Genomic DNA, 27,980 nt, shown 5'->3' with positions numbered 1-27,980 from the left:
AGAAATCGAGCCTGGACCAGACAATCCGATGATTAATATCATGAGCATCGATCCACGCAATTGGATTCGATGACATACATCAACCAAGTCAGCGAGCCTGACCACCCAATCCCGTTAGTCGCCTCTTACGACAAGCATAGTCGTCTTTTACGGCAAGCATGGGGTTCCTGAAGATCTATTCTAACCTGGATCTTCACGAGTATGTTATAATATCCAACAATGATGTTGTTGAGGTATGAACATAATAAGGTAGGGCCAGGATACAAAATAATATCTGTTCAGCCATGAGCATTTCCTTGTACTGAAAAAAACAAAAACACAAGATAATTTGGGCAATGATATATATCTGCATTTTTTGGCAAATTGTAAACGAATTTAATGTTTCACTGACAACTAATTCAGTCATCATCACACAGATCCAATATGGAGATATCTGGTTCTGGGATATCCAGCTCACAGCAAGAGTCGTCTCCCATGTATATGACACTGTCATCAAGGTCACCTGGCTCACGCTTAATGAAGGTCGTCTCAACATAGACAACATCATCATCTTCTTCATCGATCTCCACTTTACATTTGACCTCCACAAGGTCTTTGTTCGCGACCTCTTGTTTCAACCTCTCATGCTTAATGGCAATTGGGGACATGGATTGATCTTGCTTGACAAGACGTGAAACGTTTTTACTTGGTGTACTCATTTCAATGTCATTGGTTAACTGACTGATCTGTTCTTGTTTCAGGTCTTTCGTTTGGTCTTCTGGAAGCGGACATCTTGGTTCGGGTTTGTCAACAATTGAGTCGGGTTCATCGACATTTGGTTCGGGTTTGTCAGCAACTGATTTGGGTGGACTGACGTTTGATTGGGGCTTCTCCCCCTTGTCTGCAACCACTGGCTGCTGTTCGTGTTGTTCAGTACTGTTGTTTATGTCGATGTTTGTCAGTCTTGTCGTTACTTCTTGTGCAATGTCCATGTCAACAGACAGACCCATATCCTGCAGCACTTCTTGAGTCCCATAATGCAACACCACTTCCTCCAAGACTGGCCCTTTACACAAACGGGTCCGTGTACGATAGGTGCACTTGTCATCGTACTGCAGTTCCACCATGGTGCGTCCCTCGCGGCAAACAACGCCCATACCACCTGAAACAAGCACAGTGAGTCATTATTTCAAATACTCGCTACGACTACAACAAAGATCTGAGTAGACCCATTACAGGTCACATCAGAACTACCTTTTGCAAACTTAGACCGCCCAAAGAAATGACAGGAAGTTGACGTAAGTAAATCAAAGAGCAGCTTCTTCAAATACACGACAGTCTTGTATACGTGACAATCCCGAATACTTGACAGACCCGAATATGTGACAATCCTGTATACATGACAGTCCCAATTATGTGTCACGAACACAAGACAGTCTGGAATACATGACAGTCCCGAAAACATGACAGTCCCGTATACACGACAGTCCCGAACACATGACAGTCCCATATACATGACAGTCCCGAAAACATGACAGTCCCGAATGCATGACAGTCCCGTATACATGACAGTCCCGAAAACATGACAGTCCTGTATACATGACAGTCCCGAATACATGACAGCCCGGAATACATGACAGTCCCGAATACATGACAGTCCCGAATGCATGACAGTCCTGAATACGTGACAGTCCCGAAAACATGACATCCCGAATACGCAACATGACATCCCGAATACGCGACATGACATCCCGAATGCATGACAGTCCCGAATACATGACAGTCCCGTATGCATGACAGTCCTGAATGCATGACAGTCCCAAATACATGACAGTCCCGAATACGTGACAGTCCCGAATGCATGACAGTCCCGAATACGTGACAGTCCTGAATGAATGAGAGTCCTGAATATGTGACAGTCCCGAACAAGTGACATTCCTGAATACATGACAGTCCGGAATGCCTGACAGTCCCGAATACATGACAGCTTTCTCAAGCTTTAAGGCACAAGTTTCACAATGGCAACTTCCATTACAGGTCACATCAGAACTACCTTTTGCAAACTTAGACCGCCCAAAGAAATGACAGGAAGTTGACGTAAGTAAATCAAAGAGCAGCTTCTTCAAATACACGACAGTCTCGTATACGTGACAATCCCGAATACTTGACAGACCCGAATATGTGACAATCCTGTATACATGACAGTCCCAATTATGTGTCACGAACACAAGACAGTCTGGAATACATGACAGTCCCGAAAACATGACAGTCCCATATACATGACAGTCCCGAACACATGACAGTCCCATATACATGACAGTCCCGAAAACATGACAGTCCCGAATGCATGACAGTCCCGTATACATGACAGTCCCGAAAACATGACAGTCCTGTATACATGACAGTCCCGAATACATGACAGTCCTGTATACATGACAGTCACGAACACATGACAGTCCTGTATACATGACAGTCCCGAATACATGACAGTCCTGTATACATGACAGTCACGAACACATGACAGTCCCGAATGCATGACAGTCCCGAATACATGACAGTCCCGAATACATGACAGTCCCAAATGCATGACAGTCCCGAATGCATGACAGTCCCGTATACGTGACAGTCCCGAATACATGACAGTCCCGTATACATGACAGTCCCGTATCGTGACAGGCCCGAATGCATGACAGTCCCGAATGCATGACAGTCCCGAATGCGTGACAGTCCCGAAAACATGACATCCCGAATACGCGACATGACATCTTGAATACGAGACAGTCCTGAATGCATGACAGTCCTGAATACGTGACAGTCCCGAAAACATGACATCCCGAATACGCGACATTACATCCCGAATGCATGACAGTCCCGAATACATGACAGTCCCGTATGCATGACAGTCCCGAATGCATGACAGTCCCAAATACATGACATCCCGAATACGCGACATGACGTCCCGAATGCATGACAGTCCCGAATGCATGACAGTCCCGTATGCATGACAGTCCTGAATGCATGACAGTCCCAAATACATGACAGTCCCGAATACGTGACAGTCCCGAATGCATGACAGTCCCGAATACGTGACAGTCCTGAATGAATGAGAGTCCTGAATATGTGACAGTCCTGAACAAGTGACATTCCTGAATACATGACAGTCCGGAATGCCTGACAGTCCCGAATACATGACAGCTTTCTCAAGCTTTAAGGCACAAGTTTCACAATGGCAACTTCCATTCCAGACTACGCTTTCTAAAATATATACAATGTTCTGAATACAAAATTTGTAAACTCAACAAAAGACAATTCTGGAACGTCTAATAAATGAAAATGAATGCCCCGTGTTAGCATTTAGAGGATACATGTTGAGAAAACACATTCAGACTGTTACTTGTACTTTCGCAATATTGTAAGCTATGCTCTGATTACTAGGATGAAAGGTTGTCTGAGCAGATCAAATTGTTATGTCTCAGGACACCCTTATGTGTTGTCCTTAAATTACATGTGCATCAAAAAGTGATATTTGAAAAAGTTACAGGTTTTGTATTCATGTTCTTTGTAACATTACATCAGACATATATGTTCAGTTATGTTCCATGTTAGTATGCTGTAACAGGATAACAACAAGAACCATCTGTAGTTTCTTTGTTTGTTGTGAAACGCCACTCAACAATATCCCATCTACGACGGCAATTTGTAAACAATCGATTCTGGACCTGACTGTTCAGTGATTGATATCGTGAGCATCAATCCACCCAATTTGGATACGATGACATGTATCAACCAAGTCAGCGAGTCTGACCACTTACTCTGAACCTGTTAGTTGCCTCTTACAACAAACATGGGTTGCTGAAGACCTATTCTAACCCGGATGTTCATGGGTCCACAAAGGTTACGATCTAGGTATGTAATGTGGGGAATGGTTTTAGCCTGACCTTGTACGGAGCTCATGTCCTTCTTGGTGAGCTGTGGGTACATTGTGATACCTGGCAGCTCATTCTTCTGGACTGTTCTGGGCTGCCTGAAGGTCTCGGTGTGGCTGGGCGTGGCCTCCATGCAGACAATACGGACCGTCCCTGCATGGATCTGTCGCTGCTTTGTTAGTGTCTGCAATTATAGAGTGAGTGAGTGAGTTGGGTTTAACGCCTGCTTTTAACAGTATTCCAGTTATATCGTGGGGTGTCAGCTTAATGTGGGAGGAAAGCCCGAGGTGATGCAGGTCTCAGACGTTTACCACTTTGGTGAAACCCACGAGCATGGGTATGGTGCTGACAAACCTAGAAACATAATCGGGGCTAACCGAGATTTGAACCCACAATCGTAGGTTTCTGGCGTGCCCAAGGGACACAATTCTGCACAGCGAATCGCGCCACCCGTGCCCCCTACAATTATAATCTTCATATCAGGTCAGTACTTGTTTTTAAGAAGCAATATAGACCGAAGATGAGGATATTGCATTTTCAGTTCCATAAAAATAGGTATTGACCTCATATAAAATCTATAATTGTTTTATTATACGATAGAGACAAAAGTAGAGTCAAAGTATCAAACTATGTTAGCTACAATAATATTAGGAGGATCCAACAGATATCTGATTGGCTCTTGTTTGGGGAAGACACTTCCTGGTCAATACCGTAAATTATCAGACTTAAACCCGGAGACAAGATGTTTCTGTTGAATAACTGGCCAATGAATATGGTAGAAACTTAGCAAAATCTAAATACTTTTTACATTTGTATACTTATCTGCATTACTACTTAATCCATTTACTGCCTTCTTTTGTCCAAAGAAGGAAGCTATGTGAAGTCAGCAACACCTCATAACATGGGAGTATGATGCTATGAACAATATTTCAGTTATATGACGCCGTGTCAGCTTAATGTGAGGGAACAGCCAAAATGAAGCAGGAATTACATGTTTACCACTTTGGTGAAAACGTTGAATACACGTATAGTGCTGACAAACCTAGAAACATAATCAGGCTGAACTGGGATTCAAACCCACAATCATCAGAAGGCCCTGTTGACACTGGGATACTGGGACCATGGAATGCACATTAGGGATAAGTTCAAAGACTGCTGGTGTCCATGGCTAATGGGATGTTGCGAGTGAAAAGACCATGGCTACAAACCTGAGCGAGAGACATTCGTGGCAGTGAAAATGCAAGTTCACGAATCTCATTCTTCACCTTGTATCCATCCACTGTTCTGTAAGAGATCACAAAGTCATAGTATAGAAAGTTGAAGATCTTTGTAATTTGTCATACCACACTTTTTTGTATTTCTTTGTGTGTGATAACAAAAATATAAATACTGGCAAGAAAGAAATAGGACACTTCATACTTTGTTTCTTTCTTATTTTCAAAATGTTATCGGAAAAATGTACAATGTGTGCTGTATCTGTTAAGCTTTTTGTAAGCCAGTCCAGTTGTTTTTGCTGTTTAACGGGACCGTTTAACATACTGCATTATCATATCATGTTAGAATGATGAGATCTGATAGGTCCACGTGACCTTGATAAAATACTGTTTAACCCGCGGATGGGAATAAATTTCTCAGTGGGGAAATAAATCTCATACCCCGCAATGGGCAAGTCAGGCTGCATGAGGATTTCTGAGAGACAGAGTAAATCCTTTATACCTCGCTTCAAAGCCAAAAGCTTCCCCCAAACACCCATCCCCCCCTCCCCCCGAGACTGGAAGTCACTTGACATAGGGCAAGTTAACCTCAGCTCAGAGGAACAGCTGTTTCTATCCAGCTCGTGGTATAAAACCTAAAGAGGGTACATAAAATCCAATTACCCCTTGTGATTCTGCTACTACTTATATGAACTATGTCTTTTATTGAAAAATGAACATTTGCATTCAGTGGGATAATTTAATGAAAAAAGCTTTTCAGATAATATTGTTTTATACTTTTCAATTTGAAAGGGTTGATGGGTTGGTAAACCAGTTCTCACTCTCAAAAGTAACTTTAACTTTCATCTTACATCCCCACCATGTGTCAATCTTTCTGAACGGGTTACATATCGGATTGTCACCTCACCATTGTGTATTGTCCCAACAATAATGTTAATATTAATAGCAATGGAGTGATATTCATACTTTATTCAAGTGTGTAATAGATCTAAATTACCTGACTACAGATAGCAAGAAACTATTCCAAAAGTGACAAAAGGCAATTGTTGCAAGCTACTGGAGCATGTATGCACAGGAAGTAATAATCGGCTAAAAATCTGCCACTTGGCGCATGCAAATAAGTTTGTTTCAAATAGACCCTAGTGCTCAGGAAATAAATTGTTGTACTTGTAGTTCAGGAATCTTACAAAAGTGAGTGAGTGAGTGAGTTGGGTTTAACGCCGCTTTGAACAGTATTCCAGTTATATCGCGGCGCGTCAGCTTAATGTGGGAGGAAAGCCCGAAGTGACGCAGGTATCAGATGCTTACCACTTCAGTGAAACCCACGAGCACGGGTATGGTGCTGACAAACCTAGAAACATAATCGGGGCGAACCGGGATCTGAACCCACGATCATAGGTTTCTGGCGTGTCCAAGGGACGCATCTCTGCACAGCAAATCGCGGCGTTTTAGACGACTGGGCCACCCGTGCCCCTGAATGTTACAAAAACAATTCACAAAAGACATTCATAATTGCTGGTCTGTTATTGCCCGTATTCCTACCTGCTAGCTAGTCCATGTGTGGTAATAGGAAACGACCTCACATGCTCGCCATCTACAAAGATTTGGAACCAACATGGGTAGGTGTAGGTCTTCCGTATCACAATCTTGAATGGCAGCACAGGGTACTTTTGAAACTGAAAATAACAAACAGGGAATTAGTGCAAGAAACAATATATAATACTTATATATATATATATATATATATTTATAATCATGTTATCATGATTGAGTTCTATTGTTCCTACGGGTTCTCTACTGGCATTGCTAATAGTATACATCTTATACGTACTATGATCTGCTGACTTGGTTGATCAGCATCATACCTGGATTAGTTGGTTTTACCATGGTGATACCTCACGGGGATTCAAGATATTTATTTTAGGCTTGCAACACACATTAAGCTGACATGCCCCAAAAATATGTTCTTGAGTACTCCCTAAAACATTCTTGTGGCCAGCCCTGTTAGCAGAAGAGGGACACAATAGAACCAATTTAATAAACCAGACCACTTCACACAATATTTCTTTGCTTGTATGGAAAGTTGGCGGGCAGATTGGAAAACATATGGTCCACTTATATGAATCTTAGGAACTAAATTACACTCTTACATTCACAAATATTAGTCCTAGCTGATCTAAAAAAATATTAATAATCTTTGTGAAGCAATAAAAAGTTAATAATTGTAAAAGTTAATATCTTTGATAATTATTTGGAGTTTTATAATGACATTGCTGCAGACTTAAAAGGCCTGCATAATCCCTGAAATATTCACATTTCAAATACTAGCCTATTTGAAATAGGTTTTGTTGAAAGTTCAATATGGCCATGATTCTATGCACCAGGCTCTTAGTTACATAACCCCAAAAGCATAAAAGTGGACCGACCCTGTTATATTATATGTGCTGGACAGATCTTTTGAATGTAGTTCAAATACGTTTCCAACAGGTCGACCTTGGCATACAAATAGAACTGATATAAACAATCTAATGAGGAATAGCCTGACCTAATGGTTAATCTTCGACAATGAATGGTGTGACGTCCACGCAGTTGGGTCATCTTGGCACTACAAACAAAGGAAACGCGCTAATGAGTATCTAGCAACATCTAACAGCCGTTAATAGCCGAGCAAGCACCTGTCCACAATCGCCTTCGACTTCATGTTCCGATTCCTCGACGAAGAAACTGTGTTTCCCATGCAAGGAAACGGCTATGACATCTTTGTCGTTGATTCTGTATTCTTTCTGCTCTTTTCCTCCAATATCAACATAAAAATTGAAATATGTTCCCGAGGGCATGTTTAAGTCTCTGTAGTTCAAATGTAGCGCTTCTGGCGTGTAAAACGGAAGTGACATCCGTAAACTGGTAGCCGTTGTGTGTTGCTCAAAGACGGTCGCCTAGCTTACTCAAACAGCAAGTTGCCCACTCTCGGCTTTGGAAAACCGTTTCCACATTTATCAGAGATTTACTGACATCATAGATTCTTTTCATAATATTTGTATTACATCATTACTGTTTTATTGATACATAATGAATTCTTTACTGATATGGAAGAAATATGAAATCGGCAAATGCTTGATGATATTGTGTAATCAGAGACCATAAAATAGAATAAAATCTACTGAATGAAAGATAACAGTTATTGTTACCAAAGTTCAATGAACAATCACATCCTTAATCCAATTACTGATATTATTAAGTCAGTTCCAGTTTATCATATAAAATGAAAAGGAATGAGTTATATTTAGTATTTCAAATCCTTATATAATTAAAATAAATCATGAATTAATGTAATCAGCAAAGGCAGTGAGTAAGTGCGTTGTACGCTACACAAGTGAGTCTAAACTGGCGGGGAAAAAGAAAGTATACACCAAAGTTTCATGCTTGCTGAAACAAGAAAGGGTTATTCGGTGGTGATGTTTGATACGGGTATGACAGTTACATGTTGGAGCTTATACCCTGTTCACACGCACAACATTTACTAACGTAATTGATTTTGCACATGTGTAACTATACATACGTGTGTATGTCATTGTGTAAATTTACTATGCGTTCACATGAAAATCAACTTACGTGTGTAAATAAAGTATGTAAATTGTGTAAGGCACTCATATTCAGAGTTGAATGAGAAGAGAGTTACTTCACCAACGATTTTCGCGTGAAGTAACATGTGTTTGATTTAATTTGTACACAAAGTTTTCTCTCCTTGAAACCAAAAGAAAACACCTACCGCTCAAGACTGTATAAACGCATTAAAGTTGGCAACTGTTGACAATTTGGTTGGTGTTGTCAAAAGGGCAGATATTAATAAGATCACCCTCTTACGTTGATATAAACATTCAAATTGCAACATACACACACAGAGCAAATTTACATTTGCACCTGCTCCAGACGTGGTGCAAATTTGCTCCTGGTGTAAATATACACACATGAGTAAACGCGTTTTTTACACACGTATGCACATATACACACATAATGTATAAAGGCGCATGTGAACGGGGTATTGGTTTGCAATGTTTAGACGACTGCTTTCGGCCGTTTACATAATAACGTTTGTAATTTGTTTGGTAAATCCTATGTTCAAGTGGATACTTTCTTTTACCCAGCATTGTATTTTAGTATTAGATTTCCTGGACTCACTAAGAAAATTCCAGCTGTATCACAACCGTTTATTAACAGGGTAAAATGCCATGCCAGATGAAAATAAGACTTTCAATGGAATCTTGAAGAGACTTTTATTAACTCCGTGCCCTCTCTAAGAAAGAAAATAGTTTGCTATCCCGAAGAAGACACCATGCAATGTCATTATTATTTATCCATAACAACGGAATATTGTGTTGAAGAGATGAGTTGTTTGTTGTCATGGGGCCAATGAACTGTATGATCATTTTTATATGCCCCAAATGCTTTTTTCGTGCCACGAAAAGATAATTACTGACAATTTTAAGTCTATTGAGTAAATAGATTAATTTACATTGATAATGTTTAAACGGAACAATATTGAGAGATAAAAGGATGCTGTTGTAAAAAGAAAGCATTACAGCAGTATCAGTCGAGCCAACACGCCCTGTAGTGTAACAATCCATGGACACTTTATACGATCTATTATATTTAGTTTCCATGCTAAAACGAACGCTCGTCCTGCAATAACTGGTATTACACGGAGAGTTACGACTTTTACCGAGTGTAAATATGATCTACGATTAGAGTTATCTCCTCTTGGACAATTTGGAGTAACACGTTATTTCATTGGTTCAAGCGTTAATGAAGTGACCAATGAGAAATATTGTTGCAAATGTGTTAATTACGTCTAACTTGTCATAAAATCCAGATATTTTTGAGAAAAGGAGAATATTTACAAGGTTTTTAGGTGAGTGTTGTGTTAATTTTGAGTTAGTTGTTCGCATAAGTAGGAATCATGCAGCGTATTTGCGCCTGTGAGTATGATAGTTCGAATAAATGCCCTAAACATGTCTGAATTTCTTGAATAATCAGCAGGACCATCATACTGCATAGGCTAGACGAAAATACGGATGTGTTGAAATCGATTTAAGGAAAGGTCAAAACATTCTAATTTCGCAATAAACATCCCAATGTGGACATTAACAACGTTCCGTATTTCTCACTCATGGCCACATTACTGATATCGTGTTGGGGGAAGACACAAGGTAGGTGGAGTTCTGGGCATATTGGGTTATGTTAGTGTTCAGCAAGTAAGTGATATTAAATGTAGAACAATGCACGGGTCCCAATCTTGACTAGTAAGCATGCTAAGTACATACGTTAAGTTTTCTTATGGAATAGTTTAGTCCCACCTGAACCGCTGTGAACATATAGGGAAGTGATCAATTCTTATATCAGTGTATAGGACAAACAAAACGAGAGTAAACAAAAATACATTTCAGGTGTGGCTGTTTTCACTTGGTTGATATGTTTCATGTATTATTAAAATTACCACATATTTCCATGGGGCAGAGTTATATCCACATAATGATAATGATAATAATAATGATTAATGATAATATTAATAATCAGTGCGCATTGTAAGTTGCCCCTGATCCCAGGTGTGATAGGTTTTAAAAATTAATCAATCCATTCATTGACTAGTGGACCCTAGCTTTACCCATCTTTAGTTATTGTTAACTTGCCTGACAAGAGCACAGCTATCTCTTTTCCATTATTTGAAATAATATAATATGGCGAAATGAAAAGAGTCCTTCAAAAACATGACATTAAAATCTAAGGGGTACCTAGATGTTTGTTTACAAATTTGACATGAACAACCACTGCCCATTGAACTTTGACCTGTCCTTGTGCATGTTGTGAAGAGTGGGCATGCTTCAGTGATCACAATTACCTTTAGGTTGTAAGACAGCCTCAGGTCAGGGATTTTCTCTGTAAGCCATTGAAATACATTTGAATGTGGCAAAGGGGTGATAATTGTTGTCCCAGCCCTTGGATCAGGATTATTTTGTGTTTTTTTGCCAATTGCCTAAGGATAAATGGCTCCCTTTCTTACCTGTTTTGAAAAGATATCACACTTTGCATGCTTCAAGGCAACATGGCCCCTGGTTATGTAACTGTTTATGAATTAGGATATAAGGTCAGTCTTTGCAGTGCTCATTGCTGCAGTCGATAAAAAGTCCTATCCTCACTCTTCCCAGGATATAAAGTGAATCAGGAGAATCAAATTTGTGAATAATATATTGTGGACTATTTGGTTGAGACACATTGAAGAACAAAAGGTATGCTATCATGACTTACATTGTATATGCTTGTATATGAATTTTTCAAATGCCGTGACCGTGTAAGTTAGATGTTTGTCGTTTTTTCTCCTTTTATGTGATGTTTGAATTATGTCAGTAGTCTTAATGTTATAAACTGTATCGTGTTCTATTTTAGAAATGCACCAATATTTTATATGTATTTATGTGGTCAATATCTTGCTTGAGCATTATCATTAACAAGCACTCACAGCCTCCAGACCATGACAGCCTGCATGCAACCTCAAGCCAGTTTGCTTAATGTTAAAGGAATCACAACAATGCTGAGGGCAGTGTAGACTCAAAGTCACTTTAAAGATTAAAGGATTCTTGTGTTACGTTATCACTTCAACATGTTCAATTCTGTATCTATCTGATCATGGTGATTTACAATAAATTTATCTGTCTGCCATGTACATCGTAACAGCTGCTAACAAGCAAAAGATTGTTGACAAAATGAAGCTCCAAAGTGTTTGAAATGTCTTTCGATACCAATGGTTACACCTTGAAAATGTCAGCATTTGCATAGTTTCCTCCCCTATTACCAGATTGCAGTGTAAACGAAAGGACAATTCATATCAGTATTCGAAATTAATCAGGAAAGTCAAGGACTCTTTTATTATCATTGCAAAATTTTACATAAACCCAATAAAGGTCATAACATGACAACTATTTGAAATGTGTTTCTGTGCTTATTAATTATCCCATACATCATGTATTTTTCCATGAATATCATAGCATGCACTTTATTTAATGCAACACTCATCTTTTTATTTCCATGGTATCTTTTGATTTTATTATCTCGGAAAGAAAATAAATGTTTCCCAACATTCAACTGATTTCTTTTGGTAACATCTGCAGTCAACTTGTGCATGTTGTGGAAATAAGTAATTTCTGCTGATCATTTTTCCTGAACTAGCTAAAGAGTACCTTTTAACATTGGGCAGATTGCTTGAGGTGAGTGTCAAGTGCTTATTGTTTCCCTGAGGCATGCATTAGAATATAATCTTGAGCATTATCATGATTATTGTTTTGGATAATGTGATGTTCAAAATGACAAATTTCTTCAATTAAGCAAGAGCTACTCATTATACACTGATTCAGGAAGTGAAAATGGCGAGAGCTGACATTCTTAGTTAGTGCTTTCATGTTGTCATGATTGATGTTTGATTTGCATTGTGTTTTTTTCGTTTTGCTTTCATGAATGATTTGCTTGTTTCAACCACCCAGTACACAAGCCGTGTTGACAATTTGCTAAGATGGATAACATCGACGATATTGAAATTGAAACGAGGCGTCTGCTGTCGTCACATGATCAGGTCTGCATGCTTTTTCCTTCTGTTCTAATTTGTTTTTACTTAAGTGTATTTGCATATGTAGAATTGATTTATCTGCATTAGATCATGTTAGATGTAGTTTGTTGATGACCTAAAGAATGGTATAATTGGTTCTCGGGAAAGCATCTCAATAGACAAGTGATTATTTTGTCACTATTATTTAAATTTAAATGGCTTGTTTCAACTATGACTAAAATAACTCCTGTAAATATCCATACTATCAATCAAGAAGAGTAAATTGTGAATTCAAAGTGGATTAGATAACAGAGCTCCAGATAAGCTTTTGGTGTTGTGGGTATTTTACCCATACACTTTAAAATCATTGGGTATCAGTAATTCTATCTGGGTATTCAAATTTCTGTTACCCACTAGTTTTTACACATGTGGGTATTTAAGTTAAATATTTAAAAACACTATTCATCTAGTCCCTGCAAACTGGTGTCGTGTGGGTTCGAGGGTTTATAGGATTTATTAATACCATGATCATGATGATACTTCCACAGGAAAGTGTGATGGCAATTGATCATGATGTAACTGTCATCGTGGAGTTTGGCAAGGTTGACGGAATGCTCGTTTATAATTTCAAAATATGTTGCTGATTTGCTAATTGAATACGCAGGGTTACTTCACAATATTTTGATGATACGCACAAGTTTAATTTTTGTAGCATATCTGTAATGTTTATTGCATATTTGTTATGCTTGGATTTTATTTTACTGCGTATTTCTGCATTTCTGTATTTTACGCAGATACGCAGCTTATCTGGAGCTGTGGATAAACAAATTAGAAAGTAGATACAAAGGGTAGAGTAGCAAATATGCAGGTGAAATAAACATGATAAAAGAAAAAGCTGTTGATGCCAATTTGACATGATGTATTCTATTCACGCAAGTGGTTGAGAACCAGTTTACCATGCCTTTGTTTTGATAATTTACATTAATATGTTTTGCATGATTTATTTTGTATTTATGAATACATTTCCTTTGAAGCCTTTGTACTAATACTTTACATGTGATATGCTATATTACTATGAGTTTAGTTTGATGATTCACATTTGCTATCCAACAATATGTTTCTGCAATAGCCATGTCAGATTACTGTTGAATGTTATATGCAGTTCAGCCCTTTTGTATCTGAGCTCTTCCTTTGCAGTGTCCTTAAAAAAAACCAAACCCTCCTCTCCCCTCCTCTCCTCTCCCCTTCTAACTAATGGAACTGGGAGGTGAAAACAACAGTCAATCAACTATCTCCAATATCACAGATATGTACATTATCAAATAATCATGATAATACTTCAGGCTGTTGGCATCATGTCAACAGTTTAGTCAAAGGGGGATAACTCTTGAGAGAATATGAAAATCTCTTCTCTCTCAACGAGTGCCTGAAATTATTGTGTTGATTTATGAATAGAATAATAACACAAATTGTGAAATATTCACACCCAGCACAGTACGATGTTGCAAGCATAGTCAAATTTAGGACAGTCTACCTGTTGTACTTTAATCAGTTGTCTTAATTGCCATGGGGCCTGGGTCACAACATGACACTGATCGTGTTGAACCTATGAGAAAATAAGCCACCATTTTTGAGGAGGGTGCTTGAGATTTTATTATGCTACCTGGCAGGTAATGTGTCACCTGTCCATAAGATCCCATATATTTTCTTCAGTTGGTTTACGAGGCGGCCTAAAAAAACCTACTGAAATTTAAAAAGAAATATAATGACTTTTGTCATAAACATTTGTTATCAACTGTTTTACAATTAGGTTAAATGGGATAACCATGAGACTTATCACCATTGTTTGTAAGTTACAGTCAATAACACTAATAAGATTTTTATTCTAACAAAAAGAACCAATCAATTGTCTTTCAGTATTGTTTTGTGATTATATTTCTGTGATGGTGTGACCAACCAATTAGTTTTTCATTCATTGGTAGCAATACTAATCTGAAAGTTGAAAATTGTTTATGTTTTATTTCCAACCACCGACATTGAATTGTAGGCCAAATTGGTTTTAAACCAACTAGTAAAAACTAAAAGACCTAAAAGTGTTCACATCAATCTGGTCCACAAGACAGAGGGCATTAAACATCAGCCTACTTGTAGAAAATATGAAATTTCAGTCTTCCCATTGTGTGTACAATATGGAAAGTGCCCAGTGATGTGATTGGGGTATGTTGGTTGGTTGGTTGGTTGGTTGGTTGGTTGTTTTACGCCGCAGTCAGCAATATTCCAGATATATGACGGCGGTCTGTATAAATAATCGAGTCTGGACCAGACAATCCAGTGATTGATATCATGAGCATCGATCCACGCAATTTGGATCGATGACATTCCTCAACCAAGTCAGCAAGCCTTTTAGTCGCCTTTTACGACAAGCATAGTCGCCTTTTACAGCAAGCATGGGTTGCTGAAGACCTATTCTATCCCGGAATCTTCACGGGTGATTGGGGTATGACATCATAACAACAGTTGTATGTCGCATGTGAGATGCTGTAACATTAATATTATTACAAACTGTATGTTACTCCCTCTGTCAATAACTGTTGGTTTGGTGATCACTAGTAATTGTTTTTGTACTTAATCATGTTACCAGTAATTGGTGATTTACTGGTTTCCATGGTTACCCTGTATTGGTTCAGTAGTTCAATAAATCACCCAACCAGTGTTTACAGTTAATCATGAAAGTCAGGGTGTTCTTGTATATACCTAATATTAAAAATGAAACCTTTAGAGGGATCATAAGAAGTAAATACCATAGACCTAAACATGCTTAAGGACCCTAGGACCCCACTTGACTTGGAACACTGTCTACTGAGATTTCTAGACGTTTCCTATATAGGTTCTACAGTAGATTACAGACAGATTTCGGTTCATATGTCATGATATACTGGTAACTCAGTTTACAAATGACACATGAACTGTAGTACCATAAATCCTTGAGACAAGTGTTTACTCCCTGTTTATTTATTTCTGCTTGTACAAGTACATGGTCAAAAAATTCAAGTTTGTGTCTGACTAACCTTCACATGTCCACACAGTATCTCTGAACACAGTGCATACCTCTAAGCTTTATGCACCATCCAGCATCATTGGTCCCTATGTATGTAATTTGACATACTTTCTTGGGCTTGACGGGGGCACGGGTGGCCCAGTCGTCTAAGGCGCAGCGATTCGCTGTGCAGAGTTGCGTCCCTTGGGCACGCCAGAAACCTATGATTGTGGGTTCGAATCCCGGTTCGCCCCAATTATGTTTCTAGGTTTGTCAGCACCATACCCGTGCTCGTGGGTTTCACCGAAGTGGTAAACGTCTGAAACCTGCATCACTTTGGGCTTTCCTCCCACATTAAGCTGACACGCCGCGATGTAACTGGAATACTGTTAAAAGCGGCATTAAACCCACATCACTCACTCACTCACTCTTGGGCTTGACGTCGTCAATCTGGAGAGACTTTAAGACTGTGCATCCTATTACGCTTTACTGCATTATTTATGTAAAATCATGACAGTCATCAGAGACCTGAGATGACTTCATTCAGTTTGTGCCTCAATGTTTCATCTTTGTTAATTTTATGGGACAAATGTGCAGCCTGGTTTTGCCTGGTACAACTGGGTTTTCATGTCAACATGCACCTGGGCTTTCATGTCAACATGCACCTGGGCTTTCATGTCAACATGCACCTGGTGAAAGTTAAATGAAGTTCCTTAAATCAAGCCCTGCCCAAGATTAACCTGCCGGATAAATATGGGTCATATGGCAGTGTACTTCACAACTTCACAGCGGTAGAAAGTAACATTTTTAGTCCACTTGTCCCTTATTATGATAACATAAAGCAAAACCCTAAAAAAATGCAAGTTCCTACAAGTCCATATGATACCTTAACTATTGGGCAGTTTGGCAAGGACAACCGGACCAGTGCCAAATGCTATCGCTGCTTCAACATTTTGAAGAGTGAAAACGAAAGCAGTAATTTCATGTTTATTTAATTTTTTGCAACCTACCAACCATGATTTTATTTCGCAAAAAATATCTGTAAACCAAGAAATAGGAAACATCTACCCTTAATTATTATGATCATGTTAAGTATTAACATTGATATTTTATGGCACATTTGAGGAAGTTTGGTTTAGCACCTTCAGGCTGAATACATATTCGGAAAAAAAAAATTAGGTTATTTTCATGTTCCTTATCAATTGTTGCAACAAAGGCATCTTTCCCAGGCAAGTGAGTTAATCATTCCAGTGGAATTATGGAATTATATTTTGGCTGGACTAATGAGTCTATGCATAGCCCAATCAAAATCACCGTAAACTGCCATACAAATTTCAGTCAATTGCAGGATTTGCAAAGCATGTGTACCGTCAACATGCTGTCAACAGCCACTTCCTAAGTCTTTTCATGTTTTGCTCACCTATTTTGATGCACTTCGTGGTGTAAGACCCGTTTTATTACAGGCCACAAAGTTGCGACTAAATTGGTCGCCATGGCGATCTAGTTTTGTATTTTGCGACTGGTATTTTCATGTCAGTCGCCAACTGGCTCCTTGTCTTTAATTAAGTTTGGCGACTAAATATCTCTTGTCATAAGATATTAAAAAAGATCGTTTTTAATATAAGTGCGTAACTTCGGTGAAAAAATTCGATATCAGAACATAATAACATCGACAAGATCACTGTTGGCCATGTGTTCTGTTTTCGCTTTCGATATGAAGCTCCATACCTGGAATGAAGGAAGCACTTTCCGTTATTAAGTAATGCACTAACGATGTTAAGAGTTTAGTACCCACGCATGCGCTGTACGACATCCGCCCAGGTGACAGCTAAGGCGGTCGTTTCGCCGTTCAAAAACACGAAGTATTTTTCTATATTTGCGCAAGTCAAAACAACAACAAATCGTTGTCAATCGGCAAATGATGAATACCGTATTTTCTTTAGTATAGTGCGCACCCCTCTTTAGCAGATTCAGTATTTATTTATTTATTTTTTTTTTTGGGGGGGGGGGGGGGGGGGAACAGGGGTGGAAATTTGCCAATTCCCGACTCTCGGGGAAAGTAGAAATACGAGGTTGGGCAACAAAATCACTTACTTTAACTTGTCCGGAGGCAAGTAATATTGGAAATTACTATCACTGTCTACATTTCTAACTACTTGTAAGGCAGGCAGCCAATCAAATTTCAGCGGTGATACCAAGCTCGTGTTTGATAAATTTCAGAAGTTGGCGAAAGATTTTTGTTAAATCATGTTATTCTGAACTAAAAGGCAGGAATCACGATATATATATATTAAAAATATGGAACTTCGTGAATCTATCGTGCTAGGTTACGAGCTGTGACAGATTTTTCATGCATATATTTTTGCATTAAACATCGTGTCCGAGCCGAGAATTTAAGGCGACGAAAGCTGAGATGTCATTTGACTTACATTACATGCGATCGCACGAAAAGATGGAAATAATAACTTAGATGTAAGTTTGATTACTTTTAGATATATTTTTGTTGAATTTATTTATTACTTTGTATAATATATCAAAGATTTGCTTAAAACGACTTTATTTTGCTCTTTGACATGTTCGATGTGGACCCGTTGTTGAAATGTGTGTCCGAGAATTATATTTTCAATAACATCGCGGGAAATAGTGAATAATTTTTTTATTTATTGATAAAAAAATGATAAATTGATATGGAATACGTATTTCAGACATTGTAAAATGTGATAGATTTAATAAATGAATGATATTATAGGTAGGTCCATACAAATATAAACTATTTTGACGTGACTACGGCTTGGCCGGAAAACCGGCCTACGGTGTTGAAAGGGATAAACACATAGATAAAAAATCACCAGACATGTTGATTTACCGCTAAATTGTATTTTTTTGTTCTGCTAGGCATTGTTTTATATCCAGGGATTAAGATTACCATGTGTATCTTCTCGTAAACTAAGCCGGACACAGCAATCAGCTGTACACACAATTTCTTGGAATTTACCGGTGATTCAGTCAAGTCACACCCAATGATATAACTTTACAGGGTTTTAATGCAAGGATCGGCAAAAAATGTATCTGAAACTTCTTCTTTTTATCAGGAATAATATATTCCAATATCTTGTTAATTTAGATGCAGCTTTTACCAAACATATTTGAAATAATAATAACCCTAAGCGTAAGCGAAGCAGCTGATTGCTATATATTACCGGGTATTACATGGTTTTACATGGAACACACAGTCTGACCAGTCACCGTCAAGGCTCCCGTGCACGTGATCGCGTGAATTACGTGTTGACATAGAATCGTCCAACAAAAACAAATATGACCTTTAACGAGTCAAAGTATGGCATTTATGACAAATGTATCCATTCTCTGTCAACGAAAGTTCGTTTCAAGGCATCAATAGCGGTAATCTGACCGTGGTTTCTCTTAATAACCGTTTGTTAGATCTTCCGATCGCTTCACACACGATTTCGCCGAAATAAATTAAAACAATATTAAAAGTAATTTTGAATAAAATTAATGAAATAAGTTACTAACATAAGTCCAGATATACAAAGAACACTTTTTATAGTCAGACAGTGTAATTACATGATTTGTTTGCGTACTTCAGTATGGATTTGTTGACATGGTATTTCCGGTGTTACGTTCTCACGGTAATGTCTTTCCATGGGGGAAAAACATCAAAACTCATTATTTCGTGTATAATGCGCACCCCCTTCTACACAGCTGTGTTTTTTTGGAAATAAATGCGCAGTATACTCAAGATAATACGGAATGCTTTGAATGGCGAAGCTGACACGGAAGTTTCGTCGTCTATCGACACGTTCGATGAACCAAAACCTGCAACTGGCACCGGTAAACTGTCAGATGATGTTACTGACACAATGTTCTAAAGCTTGTTTGTCTGAAAAACTCAAAAGCTTCAACAACACGTCAACAGTTGTTGTTCATGATTTAAAACTGATTATTCAAACTAATGGATTTTTTTTTTTTGTTATGCAGTTAAATTACAAGTCATTACTTTTGGCTCCTTACATTTTGTCTTGGCTCCTTGAAATTCTATTTGGCTCCTTGAAAAAATAATTTAGGAGCCAAGTGGCTCCTTTGAATTTTTTTTAACTTTGTGGCCTGTATTACAATTTAGATCTTGATTGTTGATCACTTAGTCTTCACTGGGCATTGCCATATGAGAGGTGGAGTCTGATTGGTCAATATGAGGGACATAGAAGAGACATAACTCGTAATAGCCACTGGTTGCGCCTCGATCAAGCCCAGAAATTCCAGTCTACTTTGGCAAGGGTGGAAACTGCGCTTTTACAGTCAGTTAACTTCCTTGCCTCTGGAAGATACAATAAAGCTGACCTTTGCTGTTCATATGAACATCCAGGGGTTTCAACATGAACACAATTACCCACTGAGTAATCATGGTAACGGACTTTTGAAGTCAATAACTTTCATCGGTTCTCAATCCTAAATATCCCCAAACCGGGGCTGGATGGCCAAAGGGGGATTATGTTGTGGCGCAGTCCGTCCGTCCGTCCCACAGAGAGTACTAAGCTTGTGAAATCAACTCCTACAGTTTCCAGAGAATATCCCTGACACTCTACACACAAGATGTTGACATGTTGATAATAAGCATATCGTAGTCCCGTTTTGTTTCGACTAATTTTGACAGAGTTACTGCCCCTGTTTTACGGAGCTTCATTTGCCTAATTGTGAGAGAGGGCGGTCGGGTAGCCTAGTGGTTAAAGCGTTCGCTCGTCACGCCGAAGACCTGCGTTCGATTCCCGACATGGGTACAAGGTGTGAAGCCCATTTCTGGTGTCCCCCGCTGTGATATTGCTGGAATATTGGTAAAAGCGGCGTAAAATCAAACTCACCCACTCACTGTGAGAGAGGGTACTAAGCTTGTGAAATCAACTCCTCCTACAGTTTCCAGAGAATATCCCTGACACACAAGATGTCAACATGTTGATGATATGCATATCGCAGTCCCGTTTCATTTCAACAAATTTTGACAGAGTTACTGCCCCTCTTTTACGGAGCTTCATTTGACTTGTTAAAATAATTCATGCGGGGAATGTTGTGTTCTCAGAGCACTCTTGTTTTAGCATGATTTGGGTCAAGGCTGCTATATAATCGTGAGATATATGAAATATGTCTCATAAAAACTCAGCTTCGTGATTTACGGTTTTGGTGTATATATGACTGGTCATAAAGCTGATTTACAGGTGACCCGCAAACACTTCAATACAGGCGTAGTACCTCATCTGCATTTGTTATGGGGGCAGCACTGTGTCAGCCCAACCTGACAAGTGATAAATATCTGAGCCTAAGCAACTTTGAGCTTTCCTCCCAAAGTACGGTGACATGTCGTGATATTATTGAGATACTGTTCTATGAAAAGTCACTCACACTCTTGTACTGGGGAATATGTCCTGTCACCATGAACAGATTTGTGGCCAACGCTGTGAATGACTCCATAAATAACGGTCTCACATTTCACTGAGCCCCATGCCTGTCTTAGAGGCTGGGCATGGGTGGCTTGGTGGTCTAAGGCCCAATGTTTGATGTGCAGAGTTGTCTCCCTTAAACGTGTCAGGAATCTATGATTTTGGTTTTGAATCCTAGATTCACCCTGATTTTGTGTCGTAAGTTTGTAAACACCATGCTCATTGGTTTCACCAAAGTGGTAAATGTCTAACACCTGCATCACTTCATGCTTTCCTTCCACATCAAGCTGTCATGCCTTGATACGACTGAAATATTGTGCAAAGCAGCCTTAAACAAAATTCGCTCTCTCAATGATGTCAACTGCTATTTGTCTATCAAGCATCAGGTACATGTTACAGGTAATAATCATGATAAAATGGTGCAGAGAAAGTCAGGATTTTGACTTGATAAAACTGATCTTGCGTGTCGGCGTGTCGGGGTGACTCTTAGTGTTGTCCGCAAGTGTGTGGAGCCGAAGTATTTCATTATTTATCAAATCCATACTTCAGCTTTACGTGTAAAGTATGGTGAATAGGATGTAATCCAGGCCTTTCAGTTCCAAGGTTTGATTGATTTCAGCCATCAATGTGTGTTAATGCACTATGTCAAGACAATTAACACTCTTTGGCTCAGAAGCTAAACAAGTTCCCTCCCACACAAACTCCCGAATTGTTGGATCAGCATTTCTTAGAATTTGATGGATGACAAACTAGAAAAGCGGTTTTTCGTGAATAGCATCCTTAAAGTAGTGTAATAGCAACGTTTCGGTATAGATTCTGATACCCACATATTACTTTGGGAGTTTGACAAAGTAGCCCAAAAAACTGTCTACTTCGTCAAACTTTATGAAGTAGACAGTTTTTTGGGCTACTTTGTCAAACTCCCAAAGAAATATGAAATAGGACTTGCAGACTAAAACTGAGGGTACAACACGGGAACCTCCATAGTGTGATCTGCTAAGTTATTGTTTATGCTTATGACAGAATGAAGGACTATCTCTCTATTAACTGCTTTCATCTAGGTGGGTGGTAAAATCTAGATTAGATTGAAATTCTAGCAGTTAACTGTTAATTATGGAACATGTTGGGACAGTTCTTGGATTGGCAAGATTGTGGTACTGTTCTTGATACACTGAGATAAATATTTGTTGTGTCTGGTCTGTTACCATGGTTACTTTGTCTTTTTATTGAAGTGACTGAAGTGGCAGGTTGGTTTCCTCCAATATTTTGTACATTTTTATGAAAACTATAATAATTAGTATTTGAAATTATGGGGCTCCTGGGATCCCTGCTGCTAAGGGCCTCCTCAGCACTTAATTCTTAACATTATGGCAAGGACCTCAAGGATAAAACTTGGCAGTTGCCCAGGTGCTAGACTAATAATGGTCCCTGAAATAAAGTTATGTATGTGATTAAATAATAAAATAAATTCTATAAGGGATCTCGACCATTAAGTTTCTTATTTCCCAGATCTGAGAATGGGGTATGTAATGGCTGAGAGAGTTGAGGAAGCGATGAGGAATGGAAGAGGAATGGAATGAAATAGGGGTGGTTGTTGTGTTGAATGTATGCTCTGGGGAAAGTGACACGACCCAGATGCCAATGACTACAAGATTTCCATCAGGACAATTTAATGTATAATGTGTGCCCACATGGTCAATGTACTGGTAGTGATATTCTAAGCTATTACTCATAGGGTTAGAAATAACCAAGTGCAAAAAAATCGTGTGTGCCCTAGTGAAAATATCACTTCTTGCGCTCCAGTGTATTGTGTCATCATTGATGACGTCATTTAATTCTTATTGTGACAGGGCGGTCGGGTAGCCTGGTGGTTAAAGCGTTCGCTCGTCACGCCGAAGACCCGGGTTCGATTCCCGACATGGGTACAATGTGTGAAGCCCATTTCTGGTGTCCCCCGCCGTGATATTGCTGGAATATTGCTAAAAACAACGTAAAACCATACTCACTCACTCACTCTTATTGTGACAAAAGGTTGGAATGACTAGAAACTAGAATCATACAAGAAACGACATCAAAGCTGAAAATTGTTGACGTCAATCGACTCGTGTTTTTCTAGGACAGTGGTGGTGATCACTGCCCTTTTCTAAAGGGGAGCTCAAATTATTAAGAAATAATGGGTAATAAGGAAATTATTACACTCACGGAACTTGTACTGTGACCAGTTGTTCCATAAACAAAAAAGCACAGCCAGCTATAACCGCCATCACTTTTATACTGTTGGTGGCATGATAATCATGATTTAGTGGTGATGGTAGAGTGGTAAAAAGGCTGAAAAATACAAATGAAGACTTATTAAGTCTATTATTATAACTTGAAAGCTACATATCTTTTTTATTATTATTTTGGAACAAAACCATCTTTAGCAAGTGTTCTTTGATATTTTACGACACTTCACTCACTTCAACTTCGATAAGGCAACAACGAAACTTTGAGAAAACTAAACAATTTTGGCGTTAACAGTATTTCCCATGCTGACAAATATTATCAGGAAACAACAAATGATTGTACTTACACTGTGGGGACTGTATAAAATGTGTTGAATTCTGTCATAGCTAAAGAGATAGCAGTCAAACACAACGTGCTTTTCAGCACGAAAACGCAAATCTTATCTCTCTCCACGGGAGAGCTTCCAAAGAGAAGTAACTTGTGACTGCCCAATACTGAAGCGTCGCACAATACCCATGAGTGACAGAACAGAACTTGTGTAAGAATTAATGCTTGGGAAATACAAGAATTCTGACTCTTGTTTCGTAAAATCAGTATGACACATAATAATCTCTAATCTAATCGCTATAATAATCTCTATGTATGATATGGTTATCAGTATCGTTAATGTCAACCCAAATGTGATTTACAACATACTTGAAAACATTTTACATTTTTTGTCATTTGTATTACAAGAAGTTCAAACGGGCATTTTTTTCACTGAAAACTTAAGAAATGTTCCCACTTCCCTCTTGTATTCTTACTATAGCATGTGTTTTAAAACTGTATACATGATATTGGTATGCTCAAATATGTTTCATAAATTGTTTTTAAAAAAAAAATTGCAATAAAAACTAAATTGTGAATATATTAACTTGGTCTCTTTGCGATATGGCTGCAATAATGCTGATGCGATGTTAAATTTTAACTCACTCACTCACTTGTATTGTTCCAATGGCAAATAGTGGATATTGTTAGACACTGGCCCCAAACTCGGTAATTTTAGCAGCTTTGGTGTTTGTTTTCCCCCTTAATAGCAATCCATGACCCTTTGTTTCTTTCCTTAATTTCAAACACTGCTGTCATGGCTTTTACAAAATAGTCATTCTTTGAAAGGCATGATAGGAAATCCTTAGATACTGTGAGATAATTGTCATGAAGGGGTGTATTGAAAGTTGTAAATAAGAGATTTAGCCTTGCTCCAAGGCTGTACTGAAAGATTAGTCCATGAATGTATTGTATTCTATCCTCCAAATAGGGAAGTCTAGAATGACGCCAGTCTCTTATAGGGACAACTTGTTCTTATTATTTATATAATCAAGATATTACGATTAAAACTTATAATTATTGCCTTAGAGACTTGTGCAAGTGTTAACAAGAGACTGTTTGGCATGTTTAGTGCTGCTTGATTGTACAATTGGTGTATATATCAGTTACAGCCTGACATCTAGACCTGTTGATTGGTTTTCTGGTGGCAACGTTTCCCTATTATGCTTTTAAGTTGTTGATACTCAATATCTGCAAATTTGTCAACATGTTCAAGACATTTGTGATAAGAACAGCAACTGGTTCTTCTTGTTCAAATACATATTTTGACACAGGTGATTCAAACAGTCAATAGGTAGAAAATATTGTGGCTGTGAAGTTCAAGACATGTAGCTGTTGACTGCAGGCAAGAAGTCCTGACAGTCTTCATGCCACACAACATGTATGTAGCAGTTTGTGAACATTGTTGCAATTTCCAGGAGAAACTTTTATTCTTAATCATTGACCAGTAAAAATGTTAGGTCTTTTTGAACCAGTAAACATACTGGTTTCATATCCTGTGACATCAAAACATTATAGGGGCGGTCAGGTAGCCTAGTGTTTAAAGCGTTCGCTCGTCACGCCGAAGACCCGGGTTCGATTCCCGACATGGGTACAATGTGTGAAGCCAATTTCTGGTGTCCCCCGCCGTATAATTGCTGGAATATTGCTAAAAGCGGCGTAAAACCATACTCACTCACTCACTCACTCAAAACATTATAACATTTGAAGTACATGTCAAGTTGAAATGCCAACGCACAACTGAAGTACTGTCTAAAGCATAGGATCCAGCAGGGGTGGAGGTGTCCTAAGCAACTATGTTGGTTGTATGAGGCGATCGGGTGGCCTGGCTCAGTGACTGTGTGTGGGGTGTCATCGTACTCGGACATAATGGAATGTTGCTCATGAGATCAACCACTAGTTAGTCTTGCTCAGACTTAATGACACACAGGCAGCTGTGATATGACTAATGTTCTAGGGATGAAAAGATGCATACGATACATACAAGTTTTCATGACGATACACAATACATTTTTCTCTGTATCGATACAAGACATACACTTGCTGAAATATATTACTTACTACTTGTTTAATGACCCTGGCGTTTTTAACGGTCAGATATAGGAAAATGGGTTGTAATTAGTGTTTCAAGTTCACTTCTAAAACTAGCCATTACGAACATGTGTCTATCACGTCTACAGCTAGCTTTTCCTTTTGAACCTTATCTGAAATATTTATTGTCATGAAGTTTCCTAGCGATTTGACGTAAATATGTGTGTTGCGATACGTATCATATCGTGACCTTGCTGTATCGCTTCACCCCTATGATATTCCTGGCCATGGTGACTACCAGTGTGGCACAGTCTCAAAATATTGCTGGCCAAGTGGGCTTGCTAGCCTTTACAGTAACAAGTCAATTTCAAATTTTATTGGCTTAAATGTACGACAGTTTATTTTTCCAGAAATTTGATTTTGCGAAGGTATCAATAAAGTAAACCAAAATTGCAAATCATGAGTCAAATATTATGAAGACCGCCTCCGTGGTCTTGTGGTAGAGCGTCCGCCCGGAGACCGGAAGGTCCAGGGTTCGATCCCGGGCCGCGTCATACAAAAAGACGTTAAAAGATTGTACTTGTTGTTACCCTGTCTGGCGCTCGGCATTAAGGGGGTAAAACAAGGACTGGTCGGCTCGGAGTCAGTATACTGTGTCTGAGTGGGGTATTCATGTTAAACTGCGGCATGGTATCTCAGTGAGCTAGCACTATAAATCGGCATCAGTCCGGACTAGTACAAGCAGCCACACACACATACACGTGCATGCATGTCGCTATATAAGTGCAATAATCTTGGACGCGACGTTAAACCCAATTTCACCTCACCTCAAATATTATGAAGTGAGAACCCCGATTGTAACCCCGATTTGTTAGGATAGTAATTATCTTTTTGATAGTCGAATTGATCTACAGAAATTGGAGAACTTTTTTATTTTGATAAAAAAATCATGGTTAAGATTTCAGTAGCCTGTAATAGGGTCATTTCAGAATGTTTTGCCCGATGTTTCTATCCATGGGATAGCGGGCAGGAAGTTGTTTCGCAGACTGATGACTGCAGCATTAACTTGATAAAACAACAAACAAAAATCAAAGTGATGATAAACCCACTTTCAAATACACCTGACTTGTTGCAAATATTGACTGATTTCATGCAATAATACCTGATTTCATGCAAATATTGACTGATTTCATGCAAATGTTGACTGATTTTATGCAAATACTGACTTATTTCATGCAAATATTGACTGATTTTATGCAATTGCCATCTAAGTATCTTTACCAGGTGAACATTTTTTTAAATCCCTCCCCTACTCCATTGACATGGAATGAAAGCTGTAAACAGAGTAATCAAAAACATGTCCCAGTCATGTCTCTGGATGAGGAAGATCGTAGCAGTGTGATGCAGTTGTGACTGCTTAGTACCAGCATGACAGCATGTTGCCATTTTGTATCACTGTCACGAGAAGGGAGACTTTTGCAGAAAAAAGTCTGTTTTGACATTTCAAAGTGTCAGTTTGATCTTAGTCACAGACAACTGGACTTTGCTCCTCAGCCTTAGAAATAAATGTACTGGAATGTACATCATCCATCATTTGCCAGCCTTTCCTTGAATATTGCATTATGTTTGAAGAGTGAATATACTCAATTTAGAACGAGTCCTGGAGTATATATGATAAATAATTCATAGCCCTTTAACATTAAGCATATTGAGATGTATTGTGACAAACTAACTGTGCCATTGACAATTACTTTATTGTGTTATTTACCCTCCATTTACTAAACATGCTAAAGTTTACTTTGTATGCATCAACCAAAATAAAGTTTTATTAACCTTTGATGATATGAAATGTGAAAATTCCTATCATATTCTTATAAATGATTTATTTTCAAAATCATTTCGGTCAGAATTATTAACAAAGACATATTAATTTAATTCAGTTCTTTTTCAAGACTTGTTAGAATCATTCTCTAAAGAAATTGAATAAGTAAGTATATATATTTTAGCCCAATTGGCCTTACCTTGTTGTCAATTCCTCCCTTGTATCCGAGGTAATCCATACATCACTGGTATCCAACTTATGACGTAATAAAATTACGACTCACGGCCCTGACATGTCTATTGTACTTACTCATGTAGAAACAAAAGCCTGACTCT

General features: G+C 38.6%; 2 protein-coding genes across 7 annotated transcripts in view; one reads left to right on the top strand and one right to left on the bottom strand.

The window, feature by feature from the left end:
- Positions 1-82: 82 nt before the first annotated feature.
- Positions 83-27,952, bottom strand: LOC124144359. Of its 2 annotated transcripts, none has more exons than XM_046513843.2 (5): positions 27,845-27,952; positions 6,662-6,795; positions 5,114-5,189; positions 3,918-4,089; positions 83-1,141 (listed from the first exon to the last, which is right to left on the bottom strand). In XM_046513843.2, the coding sequence occupies exons 1-5, from the start codon at positions 27,881-27,883 to the stop codon at positions 399-401; spliced, it is 1,164 nt and encodes a 387-aa protein (XP_046369799.1). In that variant the 5' UTR covers positions 27,884-27,952; the 3' UTR covers positions 83-398. The 2 variants fall into 2 exon arrangements, with proteins under 2 accessions (XP_046369799.1, XP_046369712.1); XM_046513756.2 differs by lacking the exon at positions 27,845-27,952 and adding an exon at positions 7,795-8,051.
- Positions 9,902-27,980, top strand: part of LOC124144496 (protein NDRG3-like) — a 51,431-nt gene continuing 33,352 nt past the window's right edge. For 3 of the 5 annotated variants that reach the window (XM_046514117.2, XM_046514044.2, XM_046513963.2), the window contains exons 1-2: positions 9,912-10,028; positions 12,652-12,740. In XM_046514117.2, coding sequence (XP_046370073.1) covers positions 12,681-12,740 — 60 coding nt within the window. In that variant the 5' untranslated portion in view covers positions 9,912-10,028; positions 12,652-12,680. Of the gene's footprint in view, positions 10,029-10,307; positions 10,327-12,651; positions 12,741-27,980 lie in introns of those variants that run through there. The other 2 variants (XM_048397439.1, XM_046514203.2) reach the window with 2 other exon arrangements.

Source organism: Haliotis rufescens, unplaced genomic scaffold, assembly GCF_023055435.1.
Source record: "Haliotis rufescens isolate VD_foot unplaced genomic scaffold, xgHalRufe1.0.p SCAF_17, whole genome shotgun sequence".
Lineage (NCBI taxonomy): Eukaryota > Metazoa > Mollusca > Gastropoda > Lepetellida > Haliotidae > Haliotis > Haliotis rufescens.
The sequence above is the reverse complement of the archived record's forward strand: the minus strand, read 5'-3'. Positions and strand labels throughout refer to the sequence as shown.

Excerpts from the sequence above, each read along its gene's own strand:
- LOC124144359 (XM_046513756.2), bottom strand. The coding sequence starts at position 8,013 with ATGTCACTTCCGTTTTACACGCCAGAAGCGCTACATTTGAACTACAGA. Across the intron at positions 5,190-6,661 it reads ACACATGGACTAGCTAGCAG|AACAGTGGATGGATACAAGG; the intron begins GTAGGAATACGG and ends GATCTCTTACAG. Across the intron at positions 1,142-3,917 it reads GGACATGAGCTCCGTACAAG|GTGGTATGGGCGTTGTTTGC; the intron begins GTCAGGCTAAAA and ends TGCTTGTTTCAG.